Source organism: Pseudophryne corroboree, chromosome 2 (genome assembly GCF_028390025.1).
Source record: "Pseudophryne corroboree isolate aPseCor3 chromosome 2, aPseCor3.hap2, whole genome shotgun sequence".
NCBI classification, from domain to species: domain Eukaryota; kingdom Metazoa; phylum Chordata; class Amphibia; order Anura; family Myobatrachidae; genus Pseudophryne; species Pseudophryne corroboree.
This window is the reverse complement of record NC_086445.1, coordinates 470,117,234-470,138,246: the sequence shown is the minus strand read 5'-3', so window position 1 is coordinate 470,138,246 and position 21,013 is coordinate 470,117,234. Positions and strand designations below refer to the sequence as shown.

At 45.1% G+C, this 21,013-nt stretch overlaps 1 protein-coding gene across 3 annotated transcripts in view; it reads right to left on the bottom strand.

Annotated features, from left to right (window-relative positions):
• Positions 1-769: 769 nt before the first annotated feature.
• The window catches only part of CCDC138 (coiled-coil domain containing 138), a 333,074-nt gene continuing 312,830 nt past the window's right edge, over positions 770-21,013 (bottom strand). For all 3 annotated transcript variants that reach the window (XM_063953820.1, XM_063953819.1, XM_063953821.1), the window contains 2 exons: positions 18,794-18,932; positions 770-1,295 (listed from right to left, as the gene is read on the bottom strand). In XM_063953820.1, coding sequence (XP_063809890.1) covers positions 1,124-1,295; positions 18,794-18,932 — 311 coding nt within the window. In that variant the 3' untranslated portion in view covers positions 770-1,123. The remainder of the gene's footprint in view (positions 1,296-18,793; positions 18,933-21,013) is intronic.

Here is a 21,013-nt window from a genome sequence, read left to right as displayed (position 1 = left end):
TACACATTATGCCAAAGAGTAGTAGTGCCCCTTACACAGTATTACCTTACCTGGCCATTAATAACTCCCCTTACTAGGTCTCTCTCTCCTTTATCACCTTAATAATCCCTATCCCACCCTCAGTCAATCATGGATGGGCGCTAGGTAGGGATGAGTGGCTCAAACAGATCGTTGATTACGTGGGTGGCCAGTTCCAACCACAGGCCATCTGCGCTATGTGTGGTGCACCATAAGCACCACCCCGTTTACAGCTGTGGTACTGATGTTGTGCAAGGCAGTAACCTGTCCACTTGTGAACATGTTACTAAGACCAGGGATGCTTGTGATTGGGCATTCTCATGTTAGAATGGCAATGGGGAAGTGGTGACAGGGCTAGTTTAACCCCTTATGACCCATTGCACGTTTCTGGTGTATCCCACTGATGACACTGGTAAAGTAGACGAATGATGCCCCAAATAGCCACAATTTTTTTTAAACATTTTTTAAATTTCAATTATTATTGAATGTATTTGTTAAATTAAATATTAATATATATATTTTTAATAATGCCCATTTAAATGGACAAGGGGTCATAAAGGGTTAAGGAGCAGGGTACCCAATAAGACCAGAGCAGTAACTGCCAAAAGAAGGTCACGTTACCAAATGCAGCGCTATATGAATAAGTCATACAATCTTCTTGTCTATTTGAAGCCTTTAAGTGGACCATTTAGGTAGATGACTATGAATGGCAATCAGGGTGACTGTCTTCCAAAATCAACACAAATATATGTAAAAGGAAAAAAGGTTTATTTGTTGATAAATAAAGCTACAATCATAATTAATTAACCACTTTACAAAAGCATGCAGACTGATAGGTAATGACTATGGTCAACCATATGTCAGGTTTCTTTTGGTTCAATAGAAAAAAAACACAGAAACTAGATTCAACAATTCAAAACACAATAGAGTTCAAGCAGGTACCACGAAAGTATAAGAGCTTTAAATAACATATGACAAACTACTAAAATAAAATAACTAAGCACGGTACATTGTTAACACAGTTACTCACATTACTGATATACACATCCTTACTACAAACTGAACATCAGAGGAAAAGAAAGGCTTATATTATATGTAACACTGGTCAATGATTAATGCTAACACTGGGCGAAAGTGTTTTAGTCTTTGCAAAACCCAAATGGAAAAGAATGGAGTTCAAATTAATAACCAGAAACGCGTGATCTGGGTTTGTTGTCCTCTGCATTTCTTGGATCACTTGAGGAATGTTAAACATGTCAAAAAGCTTCCTATTGCTCCTGCAAAACAGAAAATATGTAAGATTTATACATATGTCCAACATGTGAGTGATAGAATAGAGAGTCGTGGACCTAGGAGGACACAGAATGATAAATTAGGTCTCTGCAGTTGCAGCCTTGTGGATGGTCAATAAAATATTTAGCAGGTCAAGTAGTGGTCCAGACACATAGTATATGCTTGTTACGCAACATCCTCCAATAGCAACAGCAGCAATCGTCAAGAAGAAACTACAGGATGGTAGAGGAGGTTTAATAAAAACGTATTGATTCTATAACGTGTTACTGTAGTGCCAAACTAGCTGTAATTCCAGTTTTGATTTTCGTTTTAAACTGACGATCTGTAGAGAAAATAGGATTTTAATACCTACCGGTAAATCCTTTTCTCTCCGTGGAGGATGCTGGGGACTCCAAAAGGACCATGGGGTATAGACGGGATCCGGTTCCGGTATGAATGGTCGACCATGTTATGGTCGACAGTCATTAGGTCGACCACTATTGGTCGACATTGACATGGTCGACATGGACACATGGTCGACACATGAAAGGTCGACACATGAAAAGGTCGACATGAGTTTTCTTAAAACTTTTTTTGGTGTCGTTTTTTGCGTAAAGTGACTGGGAACCCCAATTAGTGCACCGTGTCCCCTCGCATGGCTCGCTTCGCTCGCCATGCTTCGGGCATGGTGCCTTCGCTCCGCTACCGCTTCGCTTGGCACAGATTACCGTTCCAATCGTAGTCCACGTGGATCGTAAAGTATGGAAAAGTTCCCCAAAAGGAAAAAAAGTTAAAAAACTCATGTCGACCATGTGTCAATGTCGACCAATAGTGGTCGACCAAATGACTGTCGACCATAACATGGTCAACCATGTGAACGGATACCACGGGATCCGCAGGAGACATGGGCACACTATAAGACTTTGAATGGGTGTGAACTGGCTCCTCCCTCTATGCCCCTCCTCCAGACTCCAGTTAGAGAACTGTGCCCAGGGAGACGGACATTTCGAGGAAAGAATTTATTGTTTAAACACGGTGAGTGTCATACCAGCTCACACCTCGAACATGCCGCAGAACGTGGCATTCAATAGAACACCATCCGACGGCATGAAAAATATACAGCAATATGCTGACCGAAAATGTAACACAACCAGTGTGTAAACACGACCAATAATAGCATACCGCATGCCATGGCATGAATAACGTCAGCAACAGACTTGACTGAAAAGAAACACCACAGGAGTGTAACCACAACCAATAGCTGCAGATACAGTACGCACTGGGACGGGCGCCCAGCATCCTCTACGGACTAAGAGAAAAGGATTTACCGGTAGGTATTAAAATCCTATTTTCTCCTACGTCCTAGAGGATGCTGGGGACTCCAAAAGGACCTTGGAGTTTATACCAAAGCCCCAGACCTGGCGGGAGAGTGCGGACGACTCTGCAGCACCGATTGAGCAAACATGAGGTCCTCATCAGCCAGGGTATCAAACTTGTAGAACTTAGCAAAAGTGTTTGAACCCGACCAAGTAGCTGCTCGGCAAAATTGAACCACCGAGACTCCTCGGGCATCCGCCCAGGAAGAGCCCACCTTCCTGGAAGAATGGGCCTTCACCGACTTCGGTAACGGCAATCCAGCCGTAGAATGAGCATGCCGAATCGTATCACAGATCCAGCGTGCAACAGTCTGCTTAGAAGCAGGAACCCCAATTTTGTTGGGAGCATACAGGATAAACAGAGCCTCTGTTTCCCCAATCTGAGCCGTTCTGGCGACATAAATATTCAAAGCTCTGACTACATCGAGAGACTTCGAATCAGCCAAGGCTTCAGTAGCCACAGGCACCACAATAGGTTGGTTCATGTGAAAAGCAGAAACCACTTTTGGCAGAAATTGTTGCCGAGTTCTCAATTCCGCTCTATCTACATGGAAGATCAAATAGGGACTCTTGTGAGACAAAGCCGCTAATTCCGACACCCGCCCTGCGGACGCCAACGCCAATAGCATGACCACTTTCAAAGTGAGAAATTTTAACTCAACCTTTCATAAAGGTCCCAAGCAGTGTGACATAAGAAACTGCAACACCACGTTAAGGTCCCATGGCGCCACTGGGGGCACAAATGGAGGTTGGATGTGCAGCACTCCTTTCACGAAAGTCTGAACTTCTGGAGGGTGGGCAATTCTTTTTGAAAGAAAATTGTTAATGCCGAAATCCGCACTTTAATGGAGCCTAACTTTAGGCCAGCATCCACACCTGCTTGCAAGAAATGGAGAAACGACCCAGCTGAAATTCTTCCGTAGGAGCCTTCTTGGATTCACACCAAGACACACACTTCCTCCAAATACGGTGGTAAAGTTTCGCCATTACTCCTTTCCTAGCCTGAAGCAATGTGGGAATGACTTCACCGGAAATACCCTTTCGGGCTAGGATATGGCGTTCAACCGCCATGCCGTCAAACGCAGCCGCGGTAAGTCTTGATACACGCCCGGTCCTTGCTGTAACAGGTCCTCTCGTAGAGGAAGAGGCCAGGGATCTTCTATGAGTAAGTCTTGAAGATCTGGATACCAAGCCCTCCTTGGCTAGACCGGAACCATGAGGATCGCCTGAACCTTTGTTCTTCTTATGTTTATAACCTTCGGAAAGAGTGAAAGTGGAGGGAACACATAGACCGACTGAAACACCAACGGTGTCACGAGGGCGTCCACTGCTATTGCTCGAGTATCCCTTGACCTGGAACAATATCCCTGAAGTTTCTTGTTGGGGCGAGACGCCATCATGTCTAATTGAGGAATTCCCCAAAGACTTGTCACTTCTGTGAAAACTTCTTGATGAAGACCCCACTCTCCTGGATGGAGATCGTGTCTGCTTAGGAAGTCTATTTCGCCGTTGTCTACACCCGGAACGAAGACTGCTAATACAGCGTTTACATGCATATCCGCCCAGCGAAAAACTTTTTGCGGCTTCTGCCATTGCCGCCTTACTCTTCGTTCCGCCCTAGCGGCTTACTTACGCCACTGCTGTTAAGTCGTCCAACAGAATTAAGACGGGCAGATCGCTAAGAAGATGTTCCGTTGTAAATAGCTCTTAATTCAGGAATGCTTGTTGCAGACAAGCTTTCTGGCTTGACCTTTTCCCCTGGAAATTCTTCCCCTGGAAAGACTGCTCCCCAGCCTCGGAGACTTGTATCCATGGATACCAGGATCTAATCCTGTATTCCGATCCTTCGTCCCTCTAGGAGGTGAGAACTGTGAAGCCACCACAGGAGAGATATCCTGGTCCTGGAAAAATAAGATTTTACTTACCGGTAAATCTATTTCTCGTAGTCCGTAGAGGATGCTGGGGACTCAATAAGGACCATGGGGAATAGACGGGCTCCGCAGGAGATAGGGCACTTTAAGAAAGCTTTGGATTCTGGGTGTGCACTGGCTCCTCCCTCTATGTCCCTCCTCCAGACCTCAGTTAGAGAAACTGTGCCCAGAGGAGATGAACAGTACGAGGAAAGGATTTTTGTAAATCTAAGGGCAAGATTCATACCAGCCACACCAATCACACCGTATAACTTGTGATAAACTACCCAGTTAACAGTATGAACAATAACATAGCCTCGGTTCAAACCCGATCAACTATAACATAACCCTTATGTAAGCAATAACTATATACAAGTCTTGCAGAAGAAGTCCACACTTGGGACGGGCGCCCAGCATCCTCTACGGACTACGAGAAATAGATTTACCGGTAAGTAAAATCTTATTTTCTCTAACGTCCTAGAGGATGCTGGGGACTCCGTAAGGACCATGGGGATTATACCAAAGCTACCAAACGGGCGGGAGAGTGCGGATGACTCTGCAGCACCGATTGAGCAAACAGGAAGTCCTCCTCAGCCAGGGTATCAAACTTATAGAACTTTGCAAAGGTGTTTGACCCCGACCAAGTAGCAGCTCGGCACAGTTGTAGTGTCGAGACCCCTCGGGCAGCCGCCCAAGAAGAGCCCACCTTCCTAGTGAAATGGGCCTTAACCGATTTAGGCAATCCTGCCGAAGAATGCGCCTGCTGAATCGTGTTACAGATCCAGCGAGCAATAGTCTGCTTTGAAGCTGGAGCGCCAACCTTGTTGGCCACATACAGAACAAACAGAGCTTCGGTCTTCCTGATCCTAGCCGTTCTGGTCACATAAATCTTCAAAGCCCTGACCACATCCAGGGACTCGGAATCCTCCAAGTCCCGTGTAGCCACAGGCAGGACAATAGGTTGGTTCATATGAAAAGATGAGAACACCTTGGGCAGAAATTGAGGACGAGTCCTCAACTCTGCCCTATCCACGTGATCGGTATGGGCTTTTATATGATAAAGCCGCCAATTCCGAAACCCGCCTTGCAGAAGCTAAGGCCAACAACATGACCACTTTCCAAGTGAGGTATTTCAACTCTACTGTTTTGAGTGGTTCAAGCCAAGGTGACTTGAGGAAACTTAATACCACGTTAAGGTCCCAAGGCGCCACCGGAGGTACAAAGGAAGGCTGAATATGCAGCACGTCCTTCACAAAAGTCTGTACTTCAGGAAGAGAAGCCAATTCTCTTTGAAAGAAAATGGATAAGGCCGAAATTTTAACCTTTATGGACCCTAATTTTAGGCCCAAATTCACTCTCGTTTGAAGGAAGTGAAGCAGACGGCCCAATTGGAACTCCTCCGTAGGAGCAGCTCTGGACTCACACCAAGAAACATATTTTCGCCATATACGGTGATAATGTTTCGACGTCACGTCCTTCCTAGCCTTGTTCAGGGTAGGAATGACCTCCTCCGGAATCCCTTTTTCCGCTAGGATCCGGCGTTCAACCGCCATGCCGTCAAACGCAGCCGCGGTAAGTCTTGGAACAGACAGGGCACCTGCTGCAGCAGGTCCTGCCTTAGAGGAAGAGGCCACGGATCTTCTGTGAGCAACTCTTGCAGATCCGGATACCAAGACCTCCTTGGCCAATCTGGAACAATGAGGATTGTTCTGACCCTTCTTATTCTTATTATCCTCAACACCTTGGGTATGAGAGGTAGAGGAGGAAACACATATACCGATCTGAACACCCAAGGTGTCACCAGAGCGTCTACTGCAACCTCCCGAGGGTCTCTTGACCTGGCGCAATACCTCTTTAGCTTTTTGTTGAGGCGGGACGCCATCATGTCTATCTGAGGCAGTCCCCACCGATCCGTGATCTGTGTGAAGACTTCTTGATGAAGTCCCCACTCTCCCGGATGCAGGTCGTGCCTGCTGAGAAAGTCCGCCTCTCAGTTGTCCACCCCCAGGATGAACACTGCTGATAGTGCGCTTACATGGCCTTCCGCCCAGCGTAGAATCCTGGTCGCCTCTGCCATGGCCACTCAGCTCCTTGTGCCGCCTTGGCGGTTTACATGAGCCACTGCCGTGACAATGTCTGACTGAATCAGAACCGGTTTGTTCCGAAGCCATTCCTCCGCTTGGCGTAGGGCGTTGTATTTGGCCCTCAACTCCAGGACATTGATGTGGAGACCAGTCTCTAGGCTTGACCAGAGACCCTGAAAATTTCTTCCTAGTGCAACAGCTCCCCAACCTCGGAGGCTCGCGTCCGTGGTCACCAGGACCCAGTCTTGAATGCCGAACCTGCGACCCTCCAAGAGGTGAGCACTGCGCAGCCACCACAGGAGAGACACCCTGGCCCTGGGAGACAGGGTGATCCGTTTTTGCATGTGTAGATGGGACCCGGACCATTTGTCCAATGGGTCCCATTGAAAGGTCCTTGCATGGAACCTGCCGAAGGGGATGGCCTCGTATGAAGCCACCATCTTCCCCAGAACCCTCGTGCAATGATGCACTGAAACCTTTTTTGGCTTCAATAGGTTCCTGACCAGAGCTACTAGCTCCTGAGCCTTCTCCACTGGAAGAAAAACTCTTTTTTGGTCTGTGTCTAGAATCAGGCCCAAAAAGGTCAGACGCGTTGCAGGGACTAGCTGGGATTTCGGTAAATTGAGACTCCAGCCGTGCCTCTGCAACGTCTTCACGGACAGAGACACGCTGTCCAGCAACTTCTCCCGAGATCTCGCCTTTATGAGGAGATCGTCCAAGTACGGAATAATTGCGACGCCCTGCCTGCGCAGGAGCACCATCATTTCCGCTATTACCTTGGTGAAAATTCTCGGGGCCGTGGAAAGACCAAACGGCAACGTCTGAAATTGGTAGTGACAGTCCTGTACTGCAAATCTCAGGAACGCCTGGTGAGGAGGGAAAATCGGAACATGAAGGTACGCATCCTTTATGTCCAGGTACACCATCCAATCCCCTCCCTCCAGGCTGGCGATGACCGCTCTGAGCGATTCCATTTTGAACTTGAACCTCTTCAAGTACAGGTTCAGGGATTTCAGATTTAAAATGGGTCTGACCGAACCGTCCGGTTTCGGTACCACAAACAGGGATGAATAATAACCCTCTCATTGCTGGAGATGAGGAACTTCGACTATCACCTGTTGAATGTACAATTTGTGAATTGCAGCCAACACCAGCTCCCTCTCCGACGGGGAAGCCGGCAGAGCCGATTTGAAAAACCGGCGAGGAGGCATGTCTTCGAATTCCAGTCTGTATCCCAGGGAAACAATCTCTATTGCCCAGGGATCCACCTGTGAGAGAACCCAGACGTGGCTGAAAAGACGAAGATGTGCCCCCCACTTGATCTGACCCCCCCCCCCCCGCCGGAAAGCCCCAGCGTCATGCAGTGGACTTTGCGGAAGTAGGGGAGGACTTCTGCTCTTGGGAACTAGCTGTGTGCAGCTTTTTTCCCTTGCCTTTACCTCTGGCAACAATGGACGATCCCCGTACCTTCTTGCTCTTATTGGAACGAAAGGACTGCATTTGATAATGAGGTGCCTTTTTTGTATGCTGCGGGGGGACATAAGGTAAGAAATTCGACTTACCAGCCGTAGCAGTAGAGACAAGGTCCGAGAGGCCATCTCCAAACAACTCCTCCCCTTTGTAAGGCAAGGACTCCATATGCCGTTTTGAATCGGCGTCTCCCGTCCACTGTCGGGTCCACAAGAGCCGCCTAGCAGAAATAGACATAGCATTTATTCTGGAGCTTAATAAACAAATGTCTCTCTGAGCATCTCTCATATACAAGGCAGCATCTCGGATATGCTCTATGGTCATTTGAATGGCATCCCTATCTAAGGTGTCAATCTCCGTAGATAAGGAATCTGCCCATGCCACAACCGCACTACAAACCCAGGCCGACGCCATAGCCGGTCTAACAATAGTACCTGAATGAGTGTAAATGTGCTTCATGGTAATTTCCTGCCTGCGATCAGCAGGATCCTTGAGGGAAGCCATATCCTGAGAAGGCAGTGCCACCTTTTTGGACAAGCGTGTCAGCGCCTTGTCTACTTTAGGCGAAGATTCCCATCGTATCCTATCCGTTTGTGGAAAAGGATACGCCATAAGAATCCTTTTGGGAACTTGTGGTCTCCTATCCGGAGATTCCCAAGCCTTTTCGCACAATTCACTCAGTTCAAATGAGGACGGAAAGGTGACTTCAGGCTTTTTCCCTTTATACATGTGTACCCTCGTGTCAGGGACATGGGGTTCCTCAGTAATATGCAAAACCTCTTTAATGGCAATAATCATGTACCGAATACCTTTTGCCACCCTCGGCTGTAATTTTGCATCTTCATAGTCGACACTAGAGTCAGTATCCGTGTCAGTATCTGTGTCATCGATCTGGGATATTGTGCGCTTCTGAGACCCCGAAGGGCCTGGCGCCACAGGGACAGGCATGGACTGGCTACCTGACTGATCCCTAGCTTCAGCCTTGTCTAACCTTTTATGCAATAGATTGCCATTTGCATTCAAGACATTCAGCATATTCACCCATTCCGGTGTCGGTGTTGCCGACGGCGACATGACATTCAAGCACTCCCCCTCCACATTAAGCGAGCCTTCCTCGTCAAACATGTCGACACACGCGTACCGACACACTTCACACACACAGGGAACCTCTTTTCTGAAGACAGTATCCCCTTCAAGGCCCTTTGGAGAGACAGAGAGAGAGTATGCCAGCACACACCCCAGCGCAATGACCCTGGAGACCAACACAAAATGTTTTTCCCCCAGCCACGCTGTATAATATGTTATCCGCTAATTATGTGCCCCCCCCTCTCTTTTAAACACCCCTTCACCGTGTGTAAGCAGGGGAGAGTCCGAGGAGCTTCCTCTCAGCGGTGCTGTGGAGAGAAAATGGCGCTGGTGAGTGCTGAGGGAGAGGCCCCGCCCCCTCGGCGGCGGGCTTCTGTCCCGCTCAAACTTACTAAAATATGGCGGGGGCTCTTTTATATACATGTACAGTGACCACCTATACATGTATATTGTCTTTTGCCATAATAGAGGTGTTATATTGCTGCCCAGGGCGCGCCCCCCTGCGCCCTGCACCCTTACAATGACCGGAGTATGTGAGGTGTATGGGAGCAATGACGCACAGCTGCAGTGCTGTGCGTTACCTCAGTGAAGCTGAAGGCTTCTGCCGCCTGACGTCTTCTGACTTCGTTCTTCTGGCTCTGTGAGGAGAACGGCGGCGCGGCTCTGGGGGTGGACGCCCAGTAAGAACCTGTGTTCACCCCCTCTGGAGCTAATGGTGTCCAGTAGCCGAGGAAGCAGAGCCTTTCTTAGACAAGAAGGTCTGCCCCTTTCTCCTCAGTCCCTCGATGCAGGGAGCCTGTTGCCAGCAGTGCTCCCTGTAAAAATGTAGAAAAAATCCAAACAAAAATGCTTTCTAGGCAGAGAACTCAGGGGAGCTCCCTGCAGTGCACCCATCTCGCTCTGAGCACAGTGTAAAACTGAGGTCTGGAGGAGGGACATAGAGGGAGGAGCCAGTGCACACCCAGAATCCAAAGCTTTCTTAAAGTGCCCTATCTCCTGCGGAGCCCGTCTATTCCCCATGGTCCTTACGGAGTCCCCAGCATCCTCTAGGACGTTAGAGAAATAGGATTATTTTCCAGTGCATGTGCAGGAGAGACCCGGACCACATGTCCAACTGGTCCCGCAAAAACCACTTGGCATTTGACCTGCTCACTGAATGGCCTTGAAGGCCGCAACCATCTTCTGCACCAACGGAACGTATTGATGGGTTTACACTGTTGCAAATCTAATCCGACTCTGGATCCTCAGATCTCTTACAACAGGAAAAAACAAACTCTCAACAGTTCAGTATATAATCTTATTCCCAACTCCGACATCTGCGTCGTTGGGATCAACAGCGATTCTCTGTGTTGAAGAACTGTCAGAGAGAAACAACGATTTGTACCACTTGTTTCTTGACCTCGCCTTAGTCAGGAGAGCGTCCCAGGACAGAATAATAATGGCAGATGATGTGTGTAACAGCAGTGAAGTAGTCAGGTTTTAAGACTCTGTGATAGTGTAGGACCTGCATGAAGGTGGGGTACCTTGAAAATCGGTATGCAGGCTTCTGTGCATTGGCCAATCCACCAACTAAACCCCCATCATTTATTTATTGAATTGTTGAGGATAAGTGAGTTTACTTTGGTGAGTGCTGGGTTCTTTGTTTGTATATATATATATATATATATATATATATATATACACATACAGCAAATCCCATATATATGGGAAGGATGGCACTCCACGGACTTCTTAAATAGAATACATTTATTGTCCAACGTTTCAAGGCCTAAACGGCCTTTTTGTCAAGGTGCTGAAAAACAAAACATGAAAAGTGCTTACCTTAAATAGCAGAGTGAGACTACAGCAGCTTCCGTGCAGCCCGCCTTCCGGACGCCGTCCTCGAGGTCCATGACGTCATCATTCACGGACCAACTGCGGTACAGTGCATTGTGGGGCGGTTACCATGGGAACCCGTGTGTAACACGGGCCCGGCGCCCTCTATCGCAAATCTTGTATATAGGGTTGCTAGGCAGCAATAGGTTGCTATGGTGAGGAAGGGAAGCCCCAGGCGCGCTGCAGGGATGCATCTGCAGAAAAATAAACGTGGTGCATAAAATAAAGATTAAACATAGTGCATGAAATAAAGATTAAAAACATCAGATAAGGGAATTACAATGAAACTATATCTATTGAAACAATTTTGATCTATCATATGCAGGGAACAATATATGTTTAATAAAACGACCAGTTTATTCTAGAAGAGTGTTCCAAGAAATTTTGTCGTTTAGTCCCTTGGGGTGGATGGTGCCCAATGTGTGAATCCACCTAGACTCCAATACAAGTAGTTTTTTTGCTTGATCCCCTCCCCGTACGTTTTCTGGCACATGATCGATTATTTTATATTTTAGAGTTGACATTTGATGTTTTGCTTCTCTAAAGTGCCGTGCCACAGGCTGTTCAGGAATCTTGATTTTTTGTTCCAAAGAAGATTTAATGGCAGATCTGTGTTGCGCCATGCGCTCTTTAAACATGCGGGTCGTCTGGCCTACATAGCTCATGCCACATGGACAAGTGATAATGTATACCACAAATCTTGTGGTACATGTTACTGCGTGTCGGATTTTGTATTTGGTTCCCAAATGTGGATGGTTGACGGTGGTTCCAATTTCCATGTAACGGCACGTAATGCAAGAAACGCATCTGTAACAACCTGTTTTTTTGTACTGAGTGTTAACAGATTTAGAAAGCATGGGAGTAATATCACTTTTCATAAGAATGTCTTTAAGGTTTCTGCCCCTTTTAAAACACGTCATAGGTTTACTCTTGTGTAAGATGGCTAAATCAGGGTCAGAGCTCACTATGGGCCATAAGGCCCTAGTCGCCCTGGGTACCACTGAGGTACCTAATGTGAACTCTGTGATGAACGGTAGTAAGTTGTTTTGTTTATTAAGAGGAGAGACATTCAGTAGCTGGGTTCTTGTCATGCTTAATACTTCTTGTTTTTGTTGTAGCAAGGTCTTATAGTTATAACCCCTAGCTAAAAATTTCTGTACTATTAAGTCAACCTGTGGCTCAACTTCTGGTGATGCGCGCAACGCGCATCATTTGCGAGAAAGCTAAGCCCCTCTTTAGGGCCGCGGGGCGAAAACTGTTGGAGATGAGCAGAGTGTTACGGTCAGTACTCTTACTATATACAGAGGTGACAATCTTATGATTCTGTATTTGTATAGTGACATCCAGAAAATTGACCGACCTATCACTGTAGTTATAAGTAAACTTGATAGGTGAGTTCTGCGCATTAATGTACATGATGAGCTGTATCAGCCTATCCTCACTGCCTTGCCAGATCAGGAACAGATCATCTATGTACCTTGTATACCAGATGATCTGGTCCTTAATTTCTGGATCGGTGAAGAAGAACCTTTTTTCATAAGCGAACATAAAGATGTTTGCGAAGGATGGAGCTACGCAACTTCCCATCGCACACCCCTGCTTTTGTAAGTAGAAATGTCCGTTGAAGTAGAAGTAATTCCTTTTCAGGGTGAGTTCCAACAGATGTAAAAAGAGATTAGGCTCTATTGTGGTGAACGAATTAGTACGCAGGAATGCCTCCACTGTTTGTAGACCCTCATCATGTGGGATGACCGTGTACAGGTTTTTAATGTCCATTGTACACAATACAGCTGTGGGTGGTAATTGCGTGAAAGATTCTAATTTAAGCAGGAGGGAAGTTGTGTCTTTCAAGTAGGTGGATTGTGTGGTAACCAGCGGTTGAATCATGGCATCTAGGAATTGTGAAATGGGATGGAAAAGTGAATTTCTTGCAGATATGATAGGGCGGCCAGGGGGATTTTGTAAATTTTTGTGTATTTTGGGGACTGTGTAGAAAATGGGAACCACTGGAGAGGACTGGGTAAGAGCTTGGCACGTTTTAGAATCCAATTGTTGAGTGGTAACTGCCTGCTTTAAAACATCGTCCAATTCTTTTTTATACCCTGTAGTGGGATCCTTTTTTAATATCTCGTAGGTCTCAGAGTCTCCCAATTGTGATTCAATTTCTTCTTTATATTGGATGGTATCCTGGATTACTATCCCCCCGCCTTTGTCCGCAGGACGTATTACCACGTCCGTGTATTTAGCTAAATCTCTGAGAGCGCGTTGTTCCGCCGGATTCAAATTGTGAAAGGTCTTTTTTTGTGCCTGTTGGTACTTAATAACTGAATCGTCCATAAGACGTGAAAAGGTCTTCAGTGAGGGATTTAAAGACACTGGATCAAAAGATGATTTAGTTTTTATCGGGAGCTCTCGTGAGGTACTGCTCTTGAATATGTTGTTTTGAAAAAATTCTTGGCGTCTCAGGGTTCTACTATATCTGTAATTTTCAATTTTCCAATTAAATTCATTGAACTTATTTGTGGGCACAAAGGAGAGTCCTTTACCAAGGACTGTTTCTTCTGTCGGGGTCAAGATTCTGGATGACAAATTGTATATCTGATTGCCTGAAGTTATTTTTTGCTCTTTGCTGATCCTTTTGTTTTGTCCCCCGCGCCGCGTCGGTTTGACAGTGGAGTGTCGATACGAGCCCGGGTAATCACCCCTAAAGGGGCATTTTTTTATGTTGAGGGTTCATCTGAGTCATTCATGTGGAAGTCACTGTCACTGTTGGAAGATCTTGTGTCCCGTTGTCCTTTATATTTCCTATTTCTCCATGAGGGCCGAGGATTTCTGAAGGTCCCCTTGGGTGGTTGTTCAGAACCATATAGCCACCGATAGACCCTTTTATCTTCATAATCTGAAGTAACTGTCTGCAACTTATTCTTTTTAAATTTCAAAAGGTCCTTTTTGTATTGATCACACTGCGCTGATAGCTTGGTCCAAAATTGCTGGTAAGTGGGGTCCTGCAGTGTGGACTTCTGTTGCGTGGTATAGGTTTCTATCTTGGATCGTGTAGAGGTTAGTTCTTTCCCTGCTTCTTCAATCACTAAGATCTAAACTACATTTGTTTAAAATGGCTATCCAACGCCTGCAGAATTCTGCACTGCTGCGACCTATTGTGGGGCAATTTTTGATTCTAAAACCCCTGGGGATCATTTTTGCCCGTCATCACCAGCAACCCAGCAGAAGTTGAGCCACAGGTTGACTTAATAGTACAGAAATTTTTAGCTAGGGGTTATAACTATAAGACCTTGCTACAACAAAAACAAGAAGTATTAAGCATGACAAGAACCCAGCTACTGAATGTCTCTCCTCTTAATAAACAAAACAACTTACTACCGTTCATCACAGAGTTCACATTAGGTACCTCAGTGGTACCCAGGGCGACTAGGGCCTTATGGCCCATAGTGAGCTCTGACCCTGATTTAGCCATCTTACACAAGAGTAAACCTATGACGTGTTTTAAAAGGGGCAGAAACCTTAAAGACATTCTTATGAAAAGTGATATTACTCCCATGCTTTCTAAATCTGTTAACACTCAGTACAAAAAAACAGGTTGTTACAGATGCGTTTCTTGCATTACGTGCCGTTACATGGAAATTGGAACCACCTTCAACCATCCACATTTGGGAACCAAATACAAAATCCGACACACAGTAACATGTACCACAAGATTTGTGGTATACATTATCACTTGTCCATGTGGCATGAGCTATGTAGGCCAGACGACCCGCATGTTTAAAGAGCGCATGGCGCAACACAGATCTGCCATTAAATCTTCTTTGGAACAAAAAAAATCAAGATTCCTGAACAGCCTGTGGCACGGCACTTTAGAGAAGCAAAACATCAAATGTCAACTCTAAAATATAAAATAATCGATCATGTGCCAGAAAACGTACGGGGAGGGGATCAAGCAAAAAAACTACTTGTATTGGAGTCTAGGTGGATTCACACACTGGGCACCATCCACCCCAAGGGACTAAACGACAAAATTTCTTGGAACACTCTTCTAGAATAAACTGGTCGTTTTATTAAACATATATTGTTCCCTGCATATGATAGATCAAAAGTCAATTGTTTCAATAGATATAGTTTCATTGTAATTCCCTTATCTGATGTTTTTAATCTTTATTTCATGCACTATGTTTAATCTTTATTTTATGCACCACGTTTATTTTTCTGCAGATGCATCCCTGCAGCGCGCCTGGGGCTTCCCTTCCTCACCATAGCAACCTATTGCTGCCTAGCAACCCTATATACAAGATTTGCGATAGAGGGCGCCGGGCCCGTGTTACACACGGGTTCCCATGGTAACCGCCCCACAATGCACTGTACCGCAGTTGGTCCGTGAATGATGACGTCAGGGACCTCGAGGACGGCGTCCGGAAGGCGGGCTGCACGGAAGCTGCTGTAGTCTCACTCTGCTATTTAAGGTAAGCACTTTTCATGTTTTGTTTTTTCAGCACCTTGAAAAAAAGTCCGTTTAGGCCTTGAAACGTTGGACAATAAATGTATTCTATTTAATAATAATAATAATAATAATAATAATTTTATTTATATAGCGCTCTTTCTCCAACAGGACTCAAGGCGCTTTACAGACATCAAAAACAATGCACATGATACAGAGGATTTGAGTAATACAACAATTGATAAGCAACAGACATAAAAGAAAACCTTAAGCCCACAGAAAGCATAACGCAGGATTGGTGCAGGCATTTTGGGTAATAACTTCCAAGGGTTGTGTATTCCACCCTCACAAGGTACCAGGTGCAGCAGCCATCTTAGGCGCTCGGCGTAGGATTACCCAGGGTGGGATAGTCCACCCCTAGAAGTGATGACACAAAATGGGGGTGATTTCAGAGTCCTACAGTTCAGAGTAGGGTTCCATCAAAACCATCAGGCCTATGTATTTTTCATCCCATCCACAAGTGTACCATATGGGGCAGCCATGTTGGGCGCACTTTGGAGGTTACACTGTGGGAGGTGAGCCATACAAGGGCCAAGGTCATATATGGGAAAACTGATGCTTATGTAGTAGTATGATGTACCCTGCATGTAGGGCACAATGGAAAGGTGTGCAATCAGTGGAGGTAAAACATTACAGGAAAACACATGGTGGGGTGGAAGCGAGCAATGGAGGGGAAAAAAAAAAAATAGCAGGTAACTAGTGGCAGAGTAGGATTGGGATAACATTTTGATCAGATCTTAGTACGGGTGGGTAGGAGAATGTGGGGGGCATACTCAATACTCAGAAGCAATGGGGATGTCCCTGCTGAACCTGGTCCTGTGCCCCACAGTTCCCTGTTCATCTTGGGGGTTAGGCCCGGGGGCAGGCTTGATGTTCTCAGCCAGAGAGGTGCTAAGCCTGGTCTTGGTGTTCTCATGTTTGCTGCGAGGAGAGGCCACATAAAGTTCCAGCGTTTTGTGGTTGTGATGCAGTCCTTCTGTTATCTTGTTAGTTTGTTTGCCTTCTGTTTTCCTTCGGTTTAACACAGGTATAACACTGCTGTTTTGTGCTGCCACTTTATAACTAGCCACTTCATAAAATAGCCACTGCAGCATCCTAATAGGCCTGGCGTCCTATGCTTTACTGACTAAATAGGTCTACAAACATATGTCCTGATTACAACCCTCTCCCCCACACAACAACCCTCCCACCAGTAGGTGTTAATCAGCTAACAAATGTGAGGTTTGAAAACCCAAGTCAATCACTATAAGTTTTTGCACACTACAGATATTAAACCACTTAAAACAATTTTATAAACATACAATGTAATGTGCAATGTTCTGCAAATAATTACCAGCAAGATTTTTACTAAGAGAGTAGCAATGTTCTGCAAATAATTACCAGCAAGATTTTTACTAAGAGGGTAGCAATGTTCTGCAAATAATTACCAGCAAGATTTTTACTAAGAGGGTAGCAATGTTCTGCAAATAATTACCAGCAAGATTTTTACTAAGAGGGTAGCAATGTTCTGCAAATAATTACCAGCAAGATTTTTACTAAGAGGGTAGCAATGTTCTGCAAATAATTACTAGCAAGATTTTTACTAAGAGGGTAGCAATGTTCTGCAAATAATTACCAGCAAGATTTTTACTAAGAGGGTAGCAATGTTCTGCAAATAATTACCAGCAAGATTTTTACTAAGAGGGTAGCAATGTTCTGCAAATAATTACCAGCAAGATTTTTACTAAGAGGGTAGCAATGTTCTGCAAATAATTACCAGCAAGATTTTTACTAAGAGGGTAGCAATGTTCTGCAAATAATTACCAGCAAGATTTTTACTAAGAGGGTAGCAATGTTCTGCAAATAATTACCAGCAAGATTTTTACTAAGAGGGTAGCAATGTTCTCCAAATAATTACCAGCAAGATTTTTACTAAGAGGGTAGCAATGTTCTGCAAATAATTACCTGTTGACAAGGAGAGACAGGAGTCAATTTTGAATATCAGTTGAAGATGTAACTAATGAAACACAGGTATAACACTGCTGTTTTGTGCTGCCACTTTATAACTAGCCACTTCATAAAATAGCCACTGCAGCGTCCTAATAGGCCTGGCGTCCTATGCTTTAAGAAGTCCGTGGAGTGCCATCCTTCCCATATATATGGGATTTGCTGTGGATTATTCGTAGGAACGGCACCCCGGCAGCTGCATAGCATCACTGAGTGCCTCTCAACATATATATATATATATATTGTGCTTCATTTTTGAACCTATATTGCACTAAACAACTGTGCCACCCCTCATTTTACACTGTTAGCTGTTCAACAGTGCTTTGGCGGGGTCAGCGTCTCTGTGAGGAGAAAATGGCGCTGTATAGAGTTGTGAGGGCTAAGCCACGCCCCCTTCTCGGCGCGCTTCAGTCCCGCTAGTTTTTCATATTTTTATACTGGCTGGGGTCAGTATACAGTGCCTATGCAATGTATACCTCTTTGCCAGGCTATATATATATATGAGGTATATTGCTGCCCAGGGCGCCCCCCTGCGCCCTGCACTCTTGTAGTGCCGCTTGTGTGTGGGAGAAATGGCGCGCTGCGCGGTACCTCAGAGACCTTGAAGTCTTCTGCCGTCACTGAAGTCTTCTGTTCTTCCTTTACTCACCCGGCTTCTTTCTTCTGGCTCCGTGAGGGGGGTGACGGCGCGGCTCCGGGAACGAGCAGCTAGGTGTACCAAGTGATCAGACCCTCTGGAGCGAATGGTGTCCAGTAGCCAAAGAAGCAGAGCCTTTAAACTCACAGAAGTAGGTCTGCTTCTCTCCGTCCCACGATGCAGGAAGCCTGTTGCCAGCAGGTCTCCCGGAAAATAACAAACCTAACAAAGTCTTTTAAGAGAAACTCAGGAGAGCTCCCCTAGTGTGTGTCCAGTCTCTCTGGGTACAGAGACTAATTGGAGTTTGGAGGATGGGCATAGAGGGAGGAGCCAGTTCACACCCATTCAAAGTCTTATAGTGTGCCCATGTCTCCTGCGGATCCCGTCTATACCCCATGGTCCTTTTGGAGTCCCCAGCATCCTCTAGGACGTAGGAGAAAGTATAAATAATATAATGAAACCTGTGAAACAAGGAGACTTGGGAAACTATTTATTTCATAAATATATTACATAAATCATGTAGCGTCAACAACAAAACGTCATTAAGCATATAATTTACTGAAACTTACCTGACTTTGGAGAGCTTTTGCAGAACGATGCTTAGTTTTTCGAGTATTTGTACATCCACTTTAGGATCTTTAAGTAACGCAGCACAAGTCCTGAAAAATGATTCCGTGCTACAGTGCTCCAGGAATGGCTGCAAGAATCCTGCAAAATACAAATGTTGTGTAAGATCCTATCAGCTTGTGTATAACAGGTAACATTTCCTCACCAAAGATCTCTTCTGCAGCAGGATTGCAAGACTATGCAAATGAGCTGCTTTTAGCAATTGCATGCTAATAGTCATATGCAGAAAGTAAATGTATCAGCTTACAATGTAGCATTTTATGACCCATACTTTAAAAAGTCCTACAGTATACCATATGAGGGAGTTCGGTTTGTAAATACAGGTTTTAGGCTTTATTGGCCAGAGCTGTTGGGAGTCAAACACTATTCCTACACAGACACCTCTGCTTTATCTGCCACTGGATTCAGTATATCCCCGCTGATGGGATGCCAGTTGTCAGGACCCGCCAGCAGGATCCTGGCAGCGAGTCTGCTTGCCACACTTGGAGTTCCATTCTCCCTCAGGTGGTGGCGTGAACCCACCACCCAAGTGGGTATAAAGGGGAGCGGTTGGTATTCCGACTGTCGGCATTTTACCGGCTGTCGGGATCCCGACAGCAGGTATATTAATTACATTCTCTGCCACTGCATGCCCATATTGTGTGTATGTCGTTATCTGTAAAACACAGTACCCAAATAAACAAAGGATACACCGTTTCTTGTACAATGCAGCCCTCTCTGATGCACTGTATACAATGCAGATAGCTCTTATACCTGGCTTCATTCTGTAGTATAAAAATCGAGGGTATCTCGCTTTCAAATATATAGTATAAACACACCACTAATATGCAGTTAAAATTCCTGCTGCCACCAGTAATATCCAGTAAACAGCACATCTCACCTCTCTGAAGACCAGAATACGTTATGTAGAAAAACAGAAGATCTTTTACTAGCAAGACTGCAGTTAGGACCATCCCTAAATGCTTTCAGTAAAATAAAATTTGATAAGACTAGATTCAGTAAACTACAGTTTGTAAAAACATTTATTAACATGCAGAAATACGTGTGCAAGTTCCTGAAATATATTTCACAGATTTATAATCCAGTCTATTAAAAGCACCGCAATGAAAGTCTGTGACTCACAACAAATTGTTCACAAATGTCCAGAGGTAATACTCCCTAGCCAATATTAATTCAATAGATACCTACAGTATGGTATACATATTGCATCAATGAGTTCTGTTAAGGTAAAATAAATGTTTATAGGGTAACAGGATTCCTTTGACTTTGTAGCAAATTGTACACTGCAGAGTTATTTGGCAGCTGAATGAAGTACAACCATTTGGCAGGGAATGTAGTATGCTGTATACAGTATATGCACAAATTCAAATAGAGCAAACAAAAGGGGAGCGCAGAAAAATCCTGTTGTTTTCACGATCGCGGCTGCAAAAGCACGGTACTTATTGGGAATTTTGTTTAGGGGCCTCAGCGGGTCCAAAAAACAAATCCCAAATAGGTGCTGCAGCAAGCAGCGCTTTGGGGCTAACTGTTTTACTTAGCAGGGGCTAACTGAATTTCCCCCTTAAGCTGCTCAAACACTCGACAGTTCCAAAAGGCCAATTCGATTGCTATAGAGTCCAGCCACATAACGACTGGATCAATCATAACTGCATCATAAGAGTTAGAAACGCAGGCTGTCCTGGGTCATTTTATCGTGAGGTCAGAAAGACTTGGTTTTATAAAGTGTACCCGAGCATCAAGGATAGACCTCAATCAGCCAGCCCAACTTCAGGAGAAGCTGTGTTTTAATCCTATTTTTATTTTATTGGAAATTACAAATTACTTGCTGTGACTATTTTCTTTAATATCTTTGTAAAGATATTTTTTTCTGTAACAATAAGCTTTAAATTAAATACCTTAATCTTAGATCTGGTTTCTGTGTTTTCATAACCAAAACCTGAGTGGCCTATGTCTACCTATGTTTTTACGTATGAATAATTGTGTGTGACAGGTAGAAGCAAAGACTACCCTGTGTTTAGACGCTAAATTCCTCTTGCTGGTGGCGGCAAATGCATTTGTATAACCCCGTGTGTCCAAAGTGCCAACCACGTCACAGGCGGCGATTCTCAGATTGGTGTATCTGGAGAAGCGACTGGCAGGTCCGTGACATTGACTTTTTTGAC